This window comes from Syngnathus typhle, linkage group LG11 (genome assembly GCF_033458585.1).
Source record: "Syngnathus typhle isolate RoL2023-S1 ecotype Sweden linkage group LG11, RoL_Styp_1.0, whole genome shotgun sequence".
NCBI classification, from domain to species: domain Eukaryota; kingdom Metazoa; phylum Chordata; class Actinopteri; order Syngnathiformes; family Syngnathidae; genus Syngnathus; species Syngnathus typhle.
The window spans coordinates 4061670-4082145 of NC_083748.1; the positions used below are offsets into that span (position 1 = coordinate 4061670).

The 20476-nt window shown below is 41.1% G+C and overlaps 1 protein-coding gene across 4 annotated transcripts in view; it reads right to left on the bottom strand.

Moving 5' to 3' along the window:
• Positions 1-2863: 2863 nt before the first annotated feature.
• The window catches only part of kaznb (kazrin, periplakin interacting protein b), a 51684-nt gene continuing 34071 nt past the window's right edge, over positions 2864-20476 (bottom strand). Inside the window, exons 1-8 of one of the 4 annotated variants that reach the window (XM_061291761.1) lie at positions 12870-13081; positions 8803-8962; positions 7261-7455; positions 6208-6344; positions 5859-6029; positions 5408-5603; positions 4852-4985; positions 2864-4176 (exon numbers count right to left, since the gene is read on the bottom strand). In XM_061291761.1, coding sequence (XP_061147745.1) covers positions 4006-4176; positions 4852-4985; positions 5408-5603; positions 5859-6029; positions 6208-6344; positions 7261-7399 — 948 coding nt within the window. In that variant the 5' untranslated portion in view covers positions 7400-7455; positions 8803-8962; positions 12870-13081 and the 3' untranslated portion in view covers positions 2864-4005. Of the gene's footprint in view, positions 4177-4851; positions 4986-5407; positions 5604-5858; positions 6030-6207; positions 6345-7260; positions 7456-8802; positions 8963-12869; positions 13082-15181; positions 15290-20476 lie in introns of those variants that run through there. The other 3 variants (XM_061291758.1, XM_061291760.1, XM_061291759.1) reach the window with 3 other exon arrangements.

The following is a 20476-nucleotide window of genomic DNA, read 5'->3' on the forward strand; positions in this document are numbered from 1 at the left end:
GTGCTAATACTATAATTAGAACCGTTTGCACTGGGTATGTCAATGATCTTAAAGAGGAAGTTATATCAAATAACTTTCTTGACAATGTTTTATGCACTTGCAGTACTTGCATGACATCATATGGCAGTACAAGTCAAAAGAGATGTATAAAAATGGTGGATTTACCTGCTTTATTCATATTCCACAAACTGAATATTAATCAGAACAGAACACTTCGACTAGTGGGAGTACAAAGTACCTATAGACCCCTTCCAGTTTGCGTACCGAGCCAAACGGTCCTCTGAGGATGCCATCTGCTCTGCCCTCCACTCGGCCCTCACCCACCTGGAGGGGAGGGACTCGTATGTGAGATTGCTGTTTGTGGACTTCACTTCTGCCTTCAACACCATTGTGCCACAACGACTCATCTGCAAACTCGCCAAGCTGGGCCTCAGTACCTACCTCTGTAACTGGCTGCTAAACTTCCTCTGTCAGAGGCCTCAGGTGGTACGTGTTGGCGCCAAAATCTCCGCCAGCATCACGCTGAGCACGGGGGCCCCCCAAGGCTGCGTGCTCAGTCCGCTGCTCTTCACCCTGCTGACGCATGACTGCGCTGCAACTTACAGCTCCAACCGCATGGTGAAATTTGCTGACGACACGACTCTGGTGGGTCTCATCACCAAGGGCGACGAGACTCAATACAGGTTGGAGGTTGACCTTCCGACCACGTGGTGCAAGGACAACAACCTCCTGCTGAACGTCAACAAGGCCAAGGATATTGTTGTTGACTTCCGGAAGGGTCACACTCAACACCTGCCGCTGACCATCGACGGTGCTGTGGTGGAGAGTGAGCAGCACCAGGTTCCTGGGGGTGCACATCAGTGAGGATCTCTCCTGGTCCACTTCACTCCCCTCCTTGAAGGACATTTACACCTCCCATCTCACCCGCAAGGCGACCACGATTGTGAGTGATGTGAGTCACCCCGCTCCTTGTTCGATCTTCTGCCCTCTGAGAAGAGGTACAGGAGCCTGCGCTCCCGCACCACCAGACTCACCAACAGCTTAATTCTCCAGGCTGTTAGGATCCTGAACTCTCTCCCCCCTTCTGCGTAGCGTCCTGTACTTTTGCGCTATATTCTGACTGTCTGCTGTATGCAGACTTGCTCCATTTTCGCTCCTCTTATTTATTGTGTTATTTGTTTATTTATTATTTATTCATCACTCTTATTTACCCATTGTTTGCGCCTTCTTGTTTTTATTTTTTTGTGTTGTTTACTTGTATGTAGTGTATTGTGTACTATGTCTCGTCACCGTGGGATAGTGGGAACGTAATTTCGATTTCTTTGTGTCTTGGCATGTGAAGAAATTGGCAATAAAGCAGACTTTGACTTTGATATTATTGTAAAGATTCTGTAATTCACACCTTGGGCCTGTTGGAGGAGACCTCGAGAATACCTTGAAATGAAAGCAAAACGATCTTCATGCTAGAAAAAAAAAAGCTACGTGAACATTAAAACCAAATTCCTTCAAGTGTTTGGTGTCTTTTTGCATGTTTGAACTTGCCTTCCCTCAAAAACATGCGTGGAGACGCCCACAAAGTGGCGGACGAACCTGTTTTCTGGCTTTTGCCCACCTGAAGTGTGTTTTAACACAAAACAGCATACAAGTGAAGTATTGTTTTTGCTTAATTGGTAAATATAATGATGATGATGATAGAACTTTAGTCATAGAATAGAATGCCCTTTAATGTCATTTTACAACTTAGTTGTACAACTGTTGGATAACTGCTCCCTTCCTAGTGCAAACATACACAATTTAAAAAAGTATAAAAGGAAGTCTGAGAATAAAAGTGAAAGATCTTATTTAGAGTATAGCTATTAGAAGAATGAAGGTTAAAAAATCTTATTTACAGTATGTTCAATGTGGGTATATGTATTAACATGAATGAGGTTTGTACAGAAAGTAAATAATAAATCGTAAATAGTTATTGCACGTAGTTTTTAAAGGAGTGCCGGTGTTGTATAGCTGGTGTTGTTTTCTCCCACAGCGGGGAAATGTATTTATTAACTTAATAATGGCAGTAATCAGGAGTAATAAATGTAGTATCATATTATAATAATAAATATATAAGGGATATCATAATAACAAATATATAAGGGATAACATTTTCTGAGGGTCCCATAGTGACTTATTATTATTATTCCCTTCATAAATTTCTTCATTCTGAAGTCTTTCAACGACTTCCCTATAAAGGTAAAATATGACAATTAAAAAAGACAAATATGAATACTAAATAGCTTTTTTGGCTCAAGCGTACTTCATGTTCATGTTCATGTAAATGACAGGATCTCACCTCCTGTTTTTAATTGTTGTTTTGACCACGACCACTAGATAGGGCTAAGGCAGGGGTGTCAAAGTCATTTTTTTCACGGACCGCATTGTAGTCATAGCTTCTTCCGGAAGGCCATTATGACTGTCAACCCAAATAAATGTATGAGCACCTCATATTATATACAGTAAAAGCTACAAAACAAACTGACAAATAACTCATTTTCAAATCAGACAAGTAAAAACTGGTCAAATATAATAAAAAAAATATATTAAAAGTGAAGACAATTTGCAATTCTAGTAATGACACAAATTTGATGCACAATTTGTCTTTGCGAGCCACATAAAATGATGTGGTGGGCCGTATCTAGTGGTCTATGACGATACAGTAGTATAGTAAGGCTTTTTTTTTAATTGTTTTAATTATACTTGTACCTAATATCCTAAATACCTGCCAATGGAACAGGGGCGTGTAGATTTTTTTTATGTCCACCATATCTACAGTGAGAGTGTTTTAAAATGGCGAGTTAAACAATACATACAAAAAAACACTTACTCCATGGAACATGTTGTGGTTTTATTTTAGAAAATAAGATTTCATGTCCAAAACTTCCTCTTTATCTGCAGCAGATAAATACTTCTTTTATTTTTTTAAATAAAATACTTCCATAGATTTCATCTTTTATTCCACGTTGCCTAAATTACAAAGTATTAAACAGAGACATATTAGGAGAGTTCTACAAACTGGATAGCAAAGCAACATGAGCAAAACAAACAACTGTTATGAATGATGTATAGCAATGAGTTGCATGTAATAATATAATAACAGTTATGAAATAATATTGATGTTCATTTTGCTTACATTCAGTGGTGGTCAGATACAATTATTAATCACTGTTTATCTGAGCAGAGGTCTTTATTTAAACAAATTAAATAGTATTTATTAAAGTATATTTTTTTGATATTTTCCTACCACTATAAATAAATATTGGTCTTTATGAAAAGCCTACACTAACATCATATATTTTCATTAACTGTTATTACACCAGAACAATATGATCATTTACCAGTATCATGAACTATGACTGTTTCTTATGATATTTGAGAAAATACAGCATTTTTCCAAGGATGAGAGTTATGGTCAGTAATTTATCAATTCCATCTGCCCCTTTGTGATATGATATGACAACACACAAGTGCATAAATAACAATCTTGGGGCATCCAAGTGAAGCATATGCCGGTTTCCGCCCATCCTCCCAAATGGCCTTTGTTGGATATGAAGCTGCTTTGTCAAGCGTGATCAAAAAAAATTTGAAAAATCGGTAAAAACACATATTTGCTCTATTTACACATAAACAGCAGTCCTTCAAGTCTCCAGTTGAAAAAAAGAACAAACAAACAAAAAAATAGAACATCAAGACGAGATAATACATCATTTCTACAAATACACGTGATAATAGCCCCATGTATATATTTATATGCAAGTACACATATATACATATGCATACATGTACATCTATAAATATATATATTTTTTACATACATACAATTTTAAGCATACAATATACTATACATTTGGTGGGATAGCAGTCTCCTTTAGGCATTTTTTGTTTTTAAAATTGGATACCTCCCCCCTAAATACGCTCATCTCATACACGCGCACACACCGACACACAGGCAAGCGCACACACGCAATATCACCAGTCAGCATCCTCCTCTATGTAATAGTCAGGTGTGGCTGTCCCATCAAAAAGCCCCGGGTCCAGGGACTTGCGCTGTTTCCCTCGGGCAAAGACGCGTGACAAGGAGCCCAACGTCATCTTCTCCTTTTTCTTCTTACGCTTCTGCTCCTCCAGGTCCTCCATGGACTAAAGTGCACACAGAGAGTGCGTCAGTTAGTACAAGAATACTATACTATATGCATTACCTTAGAGTGAAGAAACAAGGATGGAAAAATAAGAGAAATCCTATGTATGGTATTTTATTTTATTTCTAATGTGTTGAAGTGAAGGGAGGAATTTAAATTTACAATTAAAAGTAAAGAAAATATTAGTAATAAAATCTACAGCAATAAATGTTATTTTAATAATCGTACTTTTCCAAGGGTGTCAGTTTACCCAGTGTAGTGTTTATTGAGGGTGAGGCCTTTATTTTCTACAATGACAAACTGAGAGAAATTGACTGCTCACTTTGAGGAAAAATGAAAACGAACATTTAAAAATAACATGAGAGTTGAAACTCCACAAATACTAACTGAAGGACATCGAATTGCATTGAACACAAAAATTAAATATACTATTTGTCATGATAAAGAACTCCCCTTAATAAATACCTTACACCCCTAATTTGAGGCTTGTTGAAACTTTATGCTGTGATGTGCTGTGACATGTGAATGATCAATTAGCCTTTCTCGGACATTCTGACTCCGAATTGGTTTAATTGGAATGAAACAAGACCACCACCACCACTACCAAGAAAGCAGGCTAGCACCCACATCACACACACGCACATGGACGCACACACAAGTTACGGGCAGCTCTTACATTGCAGAGGGAGTGCGTCCGGTGACGGGGCGAGTTGATGTCGCTGGGCGTGGACGAGCGGTCCCCTTCGGCGGCCGAGGCGTCAGAGATGACAGACGGCTGGCGCGAGTGGCAGGGACTGATCCTGACCACAGCTAGCGGTGGTTGGATGCCACAAACACACGCAGACAAACACACACAAGCGCACACACAAACGTCGTCCCAGAATTGAAATAATCCCACTGTTAGTCTGAGAAACCTCAAGGACACCGGTTATTAGTAACACCGAGACACACTCCAAAAGCCATTTCATTAGGTACACAAGCATCTTTGACAGTGGTGGGACGTAAAGACATAGAAATACTTTCTACTAGTTACTTTGTCAAACTAGATGTGGCATTTTTTTCATATGGAAAAGTGTTATTTTGGTAGTGTGGTCTGTGAACGTTGAGCCTTTTTTTAACACAAGTATCTGTGTGACCACTTTTCCCACGTCTGAACTTGAACATGAGTGATACCTAATGAAGTGTCTGTCGAGGGAGGGAGGGAGGGAGGTAGGGAGGGAGGGAGACGCTACCTTGTCTGTCGGCGTTGTGTCCGTGGTAGAGGGTCTGCTGGCTCTGCCGGATGGCGGCGGTCAGCGGCAGGTCAGCCTGCATCACCCACTCCTGACTGCCGTTTACCACGGGCTCAGTGGAGCCGGCGTTGGTGGTGGAGGCTAACGAGTGGCGCTTGGGAACGTCTTTCGTCAACGTGGCTAGAGACTGCTTGGCCTGGTCAAAGGTGGAAAAGAATTTTTCATTATTATTATTTTATATTATATTATTTTACTGGATTCTTCATTAGTTTTTATCTTGTTTGGACTTTATTATTTTATGGGATTTTTCATTGTCATTAGTTTTTATTTTGTTTTGACGTTAGTCTATTAAAATTAGCTCATTTTAATTGGGTTTCAATAAAGCTGACTTTGACTTTGACTATAAAAACCAGAGCAGCAAGTAAAATGACATTTGCCAGAGTTCACTCACCATAGTGAGCTCGGCCTCCAGCTCCTTGATCCTATTCTCCTTCATGTCCAACTGAGAGCGCAGGAGGTTAGCCTGCTCCGTGGCCTCTTTGGTCTGTCGCCTCAGGTCCCACTTCTCCCTCTCCAGCACATCCTTCTCCTTGGCGAGCACTCTCACTGCATCCTCACTCTCCTGCAACAACAAACGCAGCCAATGGTCACTTTGATGCGTCAATGGCGTGATGCTGCTCCTACTCAGCCAGACAGCTAAATGAATATTACTTAAAAACTGCAGGAAAAAAATGATCAACAGAATATTGTAAATATTGTTTGTTTCATTCCATTCTGCAGAATTTTCGAGTCACGCAAACCTTTCGGTGCTGGTCGTAGTTGCGTATGAATTCTCGGAGCTGGTCTTCTCGGCTCTCCAGTGTTGTGTACAGCTGCTGCATCTGACTCACCAAATCGCTTTTCTCCCCTTTTAGACGTTTACGGTCGGCTTTCATGGCTGTAATGGAACATTCAATGAGTCATTCTACATGTACATTTATCTTTAAATGAAACGCTCTGAAATCAAATGTGAGTATTATTATGATGATTTTTTGATACTGCTCACAAATCACCCCCAAAAAATTTATCTGAAAGCCACCAGAGGGCACTGTAAACAAGCTGCTACGTTGGTATCATATGTGAACATCTGAGAAGATTCAGTAAACAAGGATTTGGACATGAACTGTATCCCCTTGCACTTGTCTTACGAGGAAACAACCTTCAACGCACGTGTCGCACACTTGCACCCGCCCAGCATTCCGAGCTGTCAACGCTCGCGTCCCATTCATATTTCACACACTCGGGATTCCAAACCTGTTCAGTGATTGTTACACAACACATCTGACAGATCATCATCCAGAATGAGATAAACGCGGTTGCTTCATTAAATTGAAACTCAGCTAAAAACGGGTAACAGCTGCCGTGTTACATAATGCATCATCTTAGAAAACAATGGAGGATAATTGCTGCATCATACAACAGTTTGCATTAACACTGCATTCATATTTCCAAGCAAGGACGCTATATCAAACAACGACCAAAAGAATTCATAAAAAATTAATAAATAATAACAATCTCCTCTCTATCCTCTTATTAAAATAACTACAACAGTGGGCAATGTTCATGCCATATCATAAATGGGATTGGACCCCTTTATTCATATTTACTGAATTATTTACCAATGTTAGTGCTCAACATCAACTTGTACAACAGAAATGAATACAACTAAAAATATCCAGCAGATGCTCAGTCAGTATGTGTCCTGATCATAATGCGATCTTTCTTTTGCAAGTTACTCATGATCATGATCACCCTGCACAACACAAAAACAGAAAAACCATGAAAAAAGCTCAACTGGAAATAGGGTATCTGACCTTGTAAGGCCTCCTTGGCGTGGTCCAGCTCCTGCTCCTTGTCACCCAGCTGGACGTGGAGCTCGGCTGTGGAGAGCAGGCCTGGGGTTCCTCCTCCTTGGGACTCCTCGTGCAGGTCTTTGCCCAGCATGTCCTTCATTTGCCGTAGTAGGTGTACCTCCTCCTGAAGCTGGGCCACCTCCTCGTGCAACAACACTGGGGGCAAACAAGACGGAAAAGGACTGAGTCAACTTTGGAGTTGAAGTGGTACAGAATCAACTGATTCTGCGCGTGAGTAAGTCTGGTAAGTCTCTTATGATTTTATTGACTGGCCAAAGAAAATGGGGTGTTACACATAATGCAGAATCTCGTGTGCCTGTTGTCACATAATGTCGCAAGCTTTTTGGATCATGAGCTCTTCAAGAGTTTTATAGGATGGATGGAGGGAAAGATACATGATAGGCTCATCCCAGAGTGCTGAATGCTTTCCTTAGTAATATAACACCATGCCAGGCCTCAAGGAAAACAGTCAAACAAACAGGAATGACAGGACGCAGGACCTGGTGGGCACGTTTGACAAGCCATAGAAAAACAAAAAGACTGACAACTATTTGTACTTTATATGTGACAAGAGTATTCCAATAAACGACAGTCTTGTGCTGGTTTGCTCCTGAAATCCAAAGTTCCCCTGTAACCATTAAGACTGCCAGAGGACACAGTTGGAATGATGGCAGGATATAGTACAGTGGGCTCTTTTCCAAGTGCAGCTGCAGATGCTCAAAAAGACTTGTAAAAGCTTTCAGTTGGTTTGGGAACACTCGACCACAAAAAAAACTGCAAGCAGGAAGTCAGTGTTTGTTCAAGTTAGAGGGGCCTGCAGTATGACCACAGAGGTCCGCAGATGCAGGAGTCCCATGTAGCCCCGAAGGCTAAATCCACTTCCTGATTTGTTTACCTACAGGATAGCCTTTACTTGCTGAGGGGAGCCCATAGGCTGCTTTTAATACCCATGTGCAACTTTACAGTGTTTAAAGTTGAGTGGATAAAATGAAAAGGAATAAAATGAAATAATGACACACAAACAATGGAATATAAAATACAATAATCACACTGGGCATCTTGCAATAACTTCTATCTGCTCCCATATGATAGTAAATTACAATAGAAATTTGAAAAAATCACAAATATTACACATACAGTTCGGCCATGAGAGCAAACCAACTAACGAGAGAGAGATACAGAATCTTGCTTCATCCGTTGTGACGAACAACTACTTTATGTCTTTACTATACTGCCCCCGGTGGCCATGGCCAAGGCCCAGACCCCAGAAGGAGCCACACAATATCAATTAGACTTCCAGTACTGGTGTGAATAAAAACATTATCCATTAGAGGCAGATTTTACAATGAGGCTCAGTGGACAGCGCATGACGTCAACATGTCACAAGTTGGACTGAGTGAGATTTGAAAAGAGTCATTTCATTCACTGCAGTCTCTTTGTTCAAGAGCAATTGAAACAGAGCAAAGCCTTTTGAACACACTCTTATCAAGTTAGCTCACATGCCTCTGATCCTCCGTCAGGCCGTGAAGATCCTCCTCCCGCAGAACACCAGGTCGCTCTGCCTCCCTTTACTCGTTAGCCCGCCCGTTCAATTAACCTCTCAGCCTTGCTTCTTATTAAAGTGTCCATCAAACTGGCCGGGAGCAGCTCTTCGCTGCTTTGCCTTGTGATAAGATCACACAAACAGATACACACACTCTTAAAGGAGAGCAAGTGGCAAAGTGATTGGCTTCAAGAAAAGCTAGGGGGTATTATTTTTATTCCCGGTGAAGTATTGAAGCACATAATCAAATTGATGCTGATGTGCTAAAATTTACATTTTCCTACTTCAATGTCATCGTATGATTGTGCTTAGAAAAGATGTTTTATTTATACATACGCCAAAGCGTAGGGGAAATAAATAAATAAATATATATATATAAGAAAAGAAAAAAAAAAAAATATATATATATATATATATATATATATATATATATATATATATATATATATATATATATATATATATATTTGTATTTTCTATTTTTTATTTTTTCCCTACGCTTTGACGGTTTAATGGCTTCAGCCTGCCTGAATTAAACGCACAAGCTTTCAAAGCAACGAGAGCGATAACAGTTTTCATTCCTTTGCAAAGAAAAATAAAAACAACTGAGCCGTCTATACAAGTACGCAAGGCATCAGGGGAACAACGAATTACAATATTGCAGAGAATTAATAGTCAAAGCAGTTATAATTGCTGGGATTAGTCTTCTTTTGTCAGATCCGGAAAGACAACCTGAGGGAGATTTTTTTTTTTTTCACAGCTAGACTTCCCGCGCAAACATCAATCCATTGCACACTTTTCTTATAAATTATAGCACGGTTAAAAATAACTAATCATAATCCACCAACATATGGACGCAGAGTCGACTCCAAACCGCAACAAGCAATAATAAGCCAAATGTTCTGCTCGGGTGTAGACTGCTGAAAAGCACTAAAGTAGCAATTAGCTGATAAGAGCAGACGTTTCGTCAAACAAACGGGGAAAAGTCTTGAAATTGCGTTGATAAGAGGACTTGTCACAAGGATGGAGCACAGCAACAGACTCCTCTTTTTCCCTCTTCTGAGAAAGTGTTACATAAAGTGGGATGAACAGATATCCATAATTGGAATGAATTTAACCCTTTTCACCCTTTCTGATCATAAATCATCCTGAGTGATTAGCATTTGCTGCGGGCTGTGCTAAGAGTGATTTTGTTTCTCTTGGATCTGCTCGAAAAACTATCCCACTTTAAACTATGAGTATAGTAATAAATGGGCAGAATCATTTTTACCAAGTCCGCAAAGGCCAATTATTGGATGTTTCTAAAACAATTAACCAGCACGGTTAACCTGCGGTGTGATTTATCGGCCTGGACAATGGTGTATGTTGAACCTGTTTAATATTCATAACGACAAAAACATATGTCAATAGTAGAATAAATTAGGCTGAGCCTCGGGGTCTCCGACTGAGACGTGAAACAAAAGGATTGTCGATTAGAAAGCCACCTGAAGCTTTTACTTTGCGATTTTGCCAATGAGGAGCATTATTTGTTATTTGCCGCCGAAAATATGAAATGTAAGTACCAAATAAGATGACAGCTAGCCTATAGGCTATTTTCGAGCCAACTGTCTCACACAGATCATTCTAGGTCAATCTTGGTACCGTCAAAGTCATCTGTGGCAATAATTTGTATGCGTTATACGTTGTGTTGACCATCATGTGTACACAACACACTATAAGAGCAGTTAAGCTGCACTTGCCCATTTTTGTCCTCATCATGTCTGAAATTCAAAAACTGGTGGCTGCTAAGAATCACTAAGTGTGCACGGTGTCCCCAGCATTACCTTATGAGTGCACTGGTGTGTGCAGCTGGCTATTTCTGTGCTCCATTATAAAAGCATGACTGGTCCAGTGAGCTTTGCCCTCCATCTAATTACAGTGTCAAGATCAGACTCATAGACTCTTGATTAAATGAATCACCCAGGTAAAAGATGAGTCTTGGATGATTGGAGCCTGCGTGAACTGGAATAACTCAGAAAAGTTTGCTCGGCACGGCCCGTCGGGTACGTTTGAACATATTCGAAAATGTGGCTAGCGATTGCCACAAAGTGTTTACATGTAAGGATATATGGTTTCTTTCCAATGGTCATATCTGAAGCTGTTGTGCAGATGTACTCGGCAAAGTTTGGCAGAGGAATCCGTCGCGCTTCTCTGAGCTGATTGGCTAATCGTTAGGTCTAAACCGCTGCGCTCATGGCATTGATCATGCTTCATCTGGAAAGCGCTCTTCCCTGTCACCGTGCCAGACGTGGAGATGATGCACAGATTTCAGGCTGCTTTACAAAATGCTACACGGTGACGCATGAAGGCCCATGACACAAAAACACTCGTGTTCAAAATACTGGAAAGGCCATGGGTAGAGCAGAGTAATTCTGTAATCAGATTGTCTGGCTAGACAATCAACCAACTAGTACGCCTGTAATCCAACAGTAAACCAACCGACTACAATGCCGATAATCCAACTAACTAATTGACTAGCTAAACATCACAGTAGAGATAGAAAAAATTCATTTACTACATGAAAATTTGACATGTATCAAATGACGTGTTCACAACGTGTTTTTCATGTGTTTGAAGTGAAGTCTCTTTTTAATACTGGCAGTAGAGGATTATTATGCGTTCAGAGAATTAATAAAACTAAAAAACTATGACAGAGATAAGCGCGGCGGAGACTGATAAAAGCCGCATAGTATACAATACATGGCTTTAAATATTAACTAGAGAGTGGTCCAAACAGGATAATGAACACAGTGGATCAGCATGTCAGGGAGGGACATCAAGGTTATTGCTATGTGATTTGAATGAGAGGATTTCAACATGGCAGTTCATGCTATTGCATTACTATGCAGAAAACTAGTCCTTCAGTCATATCACAGAGACTACATATAATACAAATATATTTTTTAAAAAGTGCAAATTAAACAATGATGTGGTCATGTACGTATATTTGGAGCCGCCACCGGCATCACTCTCACAGGCACACTGAGTGTAATGATACAATCTGCTTCTTTTCTTTTTTTTCTCCTTTGCTTTTCTTTCTGTACAATCTGTCCTACTGATATTCATCTGGAATCTGAGGTTGTGACTACAACAACAAGGCCACAAAAACACACAAATGGAATATCGACTTTTTGTACAAAATGTACAATCTAGCAAACACAATTTTTAAAAACAACAATAATTTAATATAAACAAACCGTGATGTAGCGAGGGCTTACTGTATACACATATGTATATACTATTATACATATATCTGTTATGTTGTCTATTAAAGTTTAAATCCCACGTGAGCCAACATAAACGATGCGAGCGTGCTTATGCCTGCTCATATCAACATATCCACATACCGCCACGTTCGTGCGTACTATGCTTACATTCTATTGCGACAGATTAACAGATAAGCACGTCGTCCATAGGTACTATCTAGGTCGGCGCATGATGACAACAAGGTGGTGCAGATCTCTCCTGGCCCAAACCAATCTATGATATTCGCCTTCTCGTGATGATGAAATGCCCGGATCACTATCCAGCTTCTGCAGACCTTGCTGATAATCTGATCATTTGAATCAGGGGATGTTGTTGCAGGGAGACATAAAACATGCAGCACACCGGCCCTCGAGGAACAGGGTGGGGTATGGGTATATTTTATGCTAGTTGTTATTTTATAATTATTACGAAAATGTTATTCTTAAGGTCATACATGTTTCAATGACATCGTCACAGTGGCATCATACATACATGTTCATTTTCTGGAAAACCAAAGTAGTGCAAATGTTCCACCTCACTACTGACCACTACTGAGACTGCAGTATTCTCACAATGACACTGTGAACTTGAAGCTACTCCAGTCTTGGCGCGCACACACACACACACGCACGCACGCACGCACACACGCACACGCACACACACGCGCACACACACACACACACACACACACATGCCCGCATACGCACTAAAAATCCCGGACGTGTGCTTGTGGGTCACTCACCGGCCTTGCCCTCCTCCCTGTCAGACCTCATGGCCTTGTCGGCCTTGGTTCGGCTCGGCTCCACTGTCAGGCCCGTTGTTGTGAGCTCTCATAGCAAGTGGGAGCAAACAGCAAACATGCACGCACACTGACAACACGCTCAACATACACAACATATGCCACCTGTGTGAGAGTGCTCGACCGCTCAAGCCCCGCCCCAGAACAGGAAGTGCTCCCTTGAGAGCGTCTTTCTCGTTCTACGTGTGTTTGGAGGGACACACCCAGAAAATTGTCCTCCCCCCTCCTGCAAGAAGAAGGAGGAGGCGGGGTAGCTGAAACTGCGCCTGAAGACTCAGGTGACAACAAGCCAGGTGAGTCAGAGGCCCACTAATGCCATCTGATGGCCGACAGCTAAAACGGCATGGAACGGATGGAACAAAGGAACCTTTCACACTAAGAAAACATGCGTGTCACATTTCTATCACAGAGGCAGCAATTTCCTGTCAAACCAACTTATTTTATTGTTCTAGGGGTTGAACAACTTGACCACCAGTCCCCAGGCAGTGGTACCGGGCCATCAATTACAATTAAAATGTGGACTATGGCATCACATTTTAAATCTGACAACCTTTTGGGGATTTATTTTCACTTGAGGCAGCACTACATATTGTGTGGTGAATCAACATGCCACCAACAATGTTTTTGTTTAATGGGTGGGCATGCAGTGCAGAGATCCAACTATTACAGGCCTATAAAAAGTCAATTTTCAATAATAAGTCCCCATAGGGGTTTTTAATACACAGTAAAAATTGCTGCAATAACTCCATCCAAATCCATTAAAAGCAGACAGAATTTCTTTTTGTCTTAATAGCTACACTTGTCAAAATGAGAAGAAGTGAACATCCCCTTCCAGCACTCGATCTCATCTGCACTCATTGCTTTCATTCGGACACTTCTTCAGCTGCAACATTTCCATTTTCTCGCTGCCTTTTCTTCACTTGGACTTAACACCTTGCACCGGCGTGCCATTCATTGGCTACCGCTTGCTTTTAAAAGCCTGCAGAAGTCGTCAAAAAAGACCTCGTCCTTTAACTGCCAGTCTGCATTTTTAACAGAGATTATAGCGAGAGAGCCACAGAAGAGACAAACTGGAAAATTTGCTATAATCACGCAGAACACAGGCCTGACATTTGATGGGGGGAAAAAAAAATCTGATTTCTTTCAGCTCTCAAGCGTCTCCTGCAGCTGAGAAATGGAACTGGAGAGACGTGAAAAAAACAAAAGCAAATGAAGGGCAGTAAACGGTGTGGAAAATGGATAAATGGATCTAAGGATGCTTCACCATGACGTAAGGTAATGCAGGGTTGCCATGGCAACGACAGAGGATGCTCATCGCCGTATTGCCAGGCAGTGTAGCATTTAAATTAATTTGAAGCTGCTCTGTTTGAGTCACATGATTCCATATTGTTGATTTGTTGAAAAAAATAAAAAATAAAAAATAAAAAATGGCGATCAGGTCCGAACAGTGCCATTAGCACTAAGGCTAGTGCTAACACCACACGAAAAGTGTCCTGGCTGGTCCATCAACTTAGTAAAGCACTCAACTAGATCATGTAGGCTTCCTATGGCCACAATAGATCGATTACAAAACAAATTATTATATTACAATTTTTTTTATTTACAATTCAAAATTATATACACGCCTCATCCTAACAAACGACAACATTCTTGTAATTTTCTAAAAGTAGATTTCAATCACAATACCCATCCATCTATTTTCTGAGCTGCTTATTCTCAATAGAACTGCAGAGGAAACTCGATCCAAATACGTATGTATGTATAAAGTTACAACTAAATATGGTAGTATTATAAAACATATGTTAGCACAGCTGTACTGTTGTATCCAGAACGACGGAGCCTAATAGCAGAATCACGAGGTGTAAAAAGAAATGAACACAAAAGCTTTATGGATACGTAATCAATAGCTCTTCAAGATGCTTTCTCCTTGGAGAGCATACATATTGTAATAACAGGCTTGTCAATGTAATTATCACACAGCCTTTGGTAATTCATTGAAATCATTATGAATATGAAAAGAATAAGCAGCTTCAATGATGCAACTCCAGCGCAATTACCTTTTGTCAAACTGCAAAGATTTTTCTCACAACATCCAAAGCCTGCAGTGTTGTGTAAAGGTGGTCAGCACACACCTTTGCTCCCTGATTTAACCTCCCTCTTGTCTCTTTTAACTACCCTGAGAAATCCCCGCACACATGGTCACCAAGGCAACGCCTCTCTGGCTCACTCGTTCTATACCGGAGGCGAGCGTGTACCTTTGCCCAGCGAGCAGTCGGGAGAGCCGAAGTCCATCAGGCTGGAAATCTCTGCCGGGTAGCACATGTCAGTCACCATCGTCTTCTGCCTGTGATGCACGGCTGGATCTGCAAAGGAGGAAAATCAATGCGGCAATGAGCTGGAAATTGACGTCAAATTTTAAAGGAAAATCCCAACGATCAGAGAAAAGCAGAACCCAAATAAAAACATGGTTTTGTATGTGGAACCAATTTTTCAATTTCAGAATGTAGAATGAATTTATTAAAAATGATTAAATAAATGATTCAAAATAAAATGAAAAAAAATCCTTCATTTTTTCACACCAAATGTTTTTTATAAGGTTTGGGCAACCTAAAAACATCCCGCCCACTCAGACAGTAAATCTCCTTTATGAACAACAAAGAGACAGAATCAACCAAAAAGCATCTGTAAAATGGTCAAACAACATTTTCTCCACAGCCGTGAAATAACCTCAAAGTTGCAGAAGACTTTTATAACACCCAGACCAAGTGACTTTCTTATGTCCCCCAGGGGACACACGGAAAGTGAAGCCGCACGTCATATTTCTCTTTCCAGCAGACAAACAAGACACCTAAATCAAAGGAGCACAGACATTTATACTAGCTCTCAGCTGAACAACTTTTTATCTATACGAGCGTATCAACATGTCCTTGCGATCAATCAGATTCTGCAGGGCTGCTCAAGGGCCACGTGAGAACCCCACCCCCACCCCCACTATTGACTCCCCCGTGGAGACAAAAAGCCCCTCCGGAGAGACACCCGAGGGAAGAAGATGAGTGAGATGATGCGACCCGCTCGGAAGTAACAATTTGAAACCCTCCACGGTGTAGGAGGAAGATGCTGAAAGTCCTTTTACTTGTTCATTAGTGTAGCGTGCACTTGCATGCCTCATTGACTTCTAGTCCTTGGGAAGTTTCTTCCCTTTTACGCAAGTTGTTTGTGTCACAAAACCGCTCTGCTTGCTTGAGACTGAGGCACAAATAGTATTTTTTGTGGTTCTTGGCCTTTTTTTTTTTTATGCAGGAACATCAACATATTATGAGACCTGGTAACTGTTTTTAATTATTGAGGGGTAGAAAAACACTCTCACAAGTATTTTAGTGTTATTTTACTACCATTGCTTTATTTCCATAAACATTAAAATGATGTCAAAAGAGCAAGTGCAGATTGTGTTTGCCCAACAGTTTTTAATGTCAGGCCAAACACGAGCAAAAGTATGAGTGTGTGCGCACACATCCACACACGCATTACAGCTCATCTGCTTAATACTGCGGGGTCACAGCTGGTACTGGACGTCCTGGCAGGAACCCATATGAGCCTTACTGGACCACAGCTAGATGAGGTTGGCTTTTAAAAAAAAAAAAAAAAAGTGTGTGTGTGTGTGTGTGTGTGTGTGGAGGGGGGGAGGAGGATTAAGCAAGGAAAGCTGTCTCTGAAATGACTCGAGCAGAAAAATCTCCTGCACCTTTTTTGTGCCAAAAGCTGCCATTGGTAAAAATAAATACATATGTAAATAAAAAAAAAAGACCATGGGCTAAATCATTCAGCCTTGCAATTGATTGTGCCAAAGTTTACCTTGTCCTGCATTGTTCCGTATCCCGGCGAGATCAAGCGTGTGCAAAGAGTTAGAGGGAATAACTAGCTGAGCAAAAGATTGAGGGGCTCCAACAAATAAAACTCATCAAGCTGCATTTTACACTTCCATTGGACTATTCGTCCTCTGCCACCTTTTATGCTCTGCTAGCCGTACACCATTCTATCAATAATAGAACTAAAACTACCTTTTTAGCAACTCGAGATGAGACGACAGATAGAAAGGACGGTGGAACCTGCACACTATTCAAAGTGAATGGTCAATGTTTTTTAACATAAAGATATGAGGCAATATGTTCCTTGATGGCTCAAATCAAAGAGCCTGTAATTCCGTTTAAACTACTTTCTATTGAATGGGATAGGCAATTTTGGCCTACTTTTGGTGCAATAATAAACCCACTGAAAGAAAATGAAGAATGAGTCAAGCCTTTCTATGCCAAAAAACAAATTTGGTGTTTCTGGATTTTTTTTTTTTTGGGAAAGCGTTTGTTGGAAAAAAAAAAACGTAATTCTAAGCCCGAGCTGAAATTTGAATCGCAACCCCTCCCGCCTTAGCCAACCACTAGAATACACTGTGCTGGCGCTGCAAAAGTATGCGCCTCCCTAAAAAAATAAATTGGAAGAATTGCATCTAAGTACTCTATTCTTCTTTAAGATGAAGTGTCCATAGTACAGATTGTCGCTTGGATGTCACTTGAGAAAATGTGTTACCACAAATAAACCGGCGGCGACGACCTTGTCGGCTACGTGATGACGCATTCGCACCCAGCGCGACAATAATTGTTAAATCTTGAAGGTCATACTGTCCCGCTGACTCAGCGTTTTACTCTGCAATGTCTCAGCATGGGGTGGAGATCATCACTTACTCTTCTTCAGGACCAATGACTTCGAGTGTAGCGGAGAAGCACGTTGCAATATAGCATGGGCCGTAATGTCTTCCGAGCCTATGTGAGGAATTGTAAATTAGCGAGCGGCATTTTATACACTCCATAAACACGCCAGGTTGCTGCTGCCGCTGCTCGTCTTCATGCATTTTACAAATACTGCAGCTGTTGTTAAAGCCGTGGTGTATTTTCCATGTTGCTGTTTATTTGATGGAAAAAAAAATGTTTCAAAATGTTGAGCTGTGGGAAAACATTATCGCTATTATTTAGTAGGTCGCACATCTGCCTTGTAATGATCTCACATGGGTGGGTGGATGGATGGATGGATGGATGGATGGATGGATGGATGGATGGATGGATGGTCAAAAATTCAGAGACTTCAATGAGCCTACCCTGCATGATTTTTTTGAATGTGCAAGGAAGTCAAGACTGGAACCCAGAACCTCTCGACTGTGAAGCAGCCACGCTAACCACGGCAGCACTGTGCTCGCCCACAAAAACGCATTATCTATGTTTTCTCCAAGCCTACTCAAAATAGGGAAATAAATGTGTAATGATGCTTCACAAAACAAAACTCATTTGTAGCGACGGCACGATCCCAAACTTTGCTCATCATTTCCAGCGCTGATCACAGTGTGCTGATAACAGCCACCATTATTCATCTTCAGCCTGCATTCATAGTAACAATGCCAGTTAGTTGTCACAGCAGCCACGTCACACTGGGACTACAAACAGGAGATGGACACCCTCCAAAAATCTCCCCCCCCCCCCCCCCCCCCATCACACACACAACAGCCCACTGACTTTAGTGCTCCACTGAGTGATTGATGTCATCTCATTAGCTGAAGAAGTAGCGAGTGGATGTCGGTGCATTCCCTCCCCAGCCTTCTTCCTTCCTCCTCAGCCTCATCCTCCATCAATCAGCACTTCTCCTTGGATTAAACCCCCAAATCCCTCAGCTCATCTAGCGTGTCCCCCCTCTTTGGGATTTGCTCTTCTTTTCTTGGTGACTATTAAGATTCCCCTTCAATCCCCACTGCTCTAACTCCTGCTGCTGATAGATGCTCTCCACCCTGGCACTGTCACGCCGTCTCCAATGGCCCCACCAACAAACGCCCCCGCCGCCTCCTTCCGATCAACATCATTTCGATCCGCCATCGGCAGAAGAGACCAGCGACCATCAAAGAAAATAAAGTACAGGTGGAGAGGACGGCAAAGATGGATTTTTTGACTTTTTTTTTGTAATAACAGAAATTGCTTCGTCACCTCGCTGAGAAATTCCATGTCGGTGTGACCGGCCTTTCCAATCGATCTGCCTGTGAATCCTGATTGTGACCATACCTCAAGGTCATCTTCTGTATGCCAGAATATCATGCTCTAGTACTAGTATTAGGCAGGTGGAGCAAAGCTCTTGAAATTGCATCTGCACTATTATTTTTAGACTGAATAAATCTCCCTTATGAAAGCTCTACCAAGTTCATAAAATTTGGCAGCACCCAATAAAAAGGGGAAATTCAGCCCATGAAGCCAGCAAAACAGAAATTTGGTATGCATGTCTATCATGACAACCTGTCCAAAAGTCCATTCCCTTATCAGTATGACTTGCATATTTCCTGGCTGTTAGCGATGACATTTTTAAACAATAATTACATTTTTGAACTTCTGGTTTCAACCCAGAGGCAACGCAAGGCCAGAAGCACGTCTGAGGCAGCTGGGGACGCTCGGCAGCTTTTATAAATGAGCTCGGTGCATTTCGCCTTCATAAACATTCTGAATGAGCACCTCTGCAAGACAGAATATATTTTTCTTATTGAAAAGTCAAAGAGTTGAATGCAAGAGATTAATTTGACATACAGACTGCTTCCCATTTATGTGGATGCAAAACTAACCCAGTGACCAAGGAAGGAAGATGACTAACATTTTAATTGACGTCTCTTTTTGTTGCTTTGAAATGCTATTGATTTCTTCCGTGATAAAAAAAAGTCAGTCTAAGCTTTCGACATCATTTTGCTTACACTTACAAGTCCACTCTTTGAAAACAAAACCGTGAAAAATAAATTGGCTGTACAAAGTAGTTCAGCAAAACAAATTGATTAAAAACAGTCATCGAGAAATTTCAATATTTCAATAGTCAAACGTTCTGCCTTTTTTTTGTTGGTTTTGTCAGGGGAAATATCACTTGAAACGACCACGTAGACGACATCATTGTTGATGAAAAAAAAAAACAAAGATGCCGGTGACAGCAATATCAGGATTATGAAACCAGACTCACTTTTGTATTAAAGTCCCTGCTCTCTATTCAATATACCTTCATATACATTTTGGAGTGTACAATGAAGCAGCACGAGCTTTAATGATATAAGAAAACATCACAACCACATCTCCTTTTAGAATGCAAGTGTGCTTTCTCACTCACAAATGATGTCTCATTTACACCACACACACACACACGAACACTCAGACACACACGTCTGAGGTCCACATATAGGAGGAGATCACAAGGTTAATTTGCAGCAGCGTACGTGATCGTACATGAATATTTGAACACAAGGCCACGGAAAACAGACAACCTCGTGAAAACAGAGGTCAGCACACTCCACACAGCACACGTACGTACGCACATGCAGTGATGACAAATAACGTTATAAGGTAACGATTGACGCGTTACATCTCTCACTAGAGTACCGTTTTTTTCCATGTATAATACGCAAAATGTAACTAATTTATTCTCCTAAAATCTGGGGTGCGCATTATACATGGGTACAAAAAAAAAATATATATATATATATATTTTTT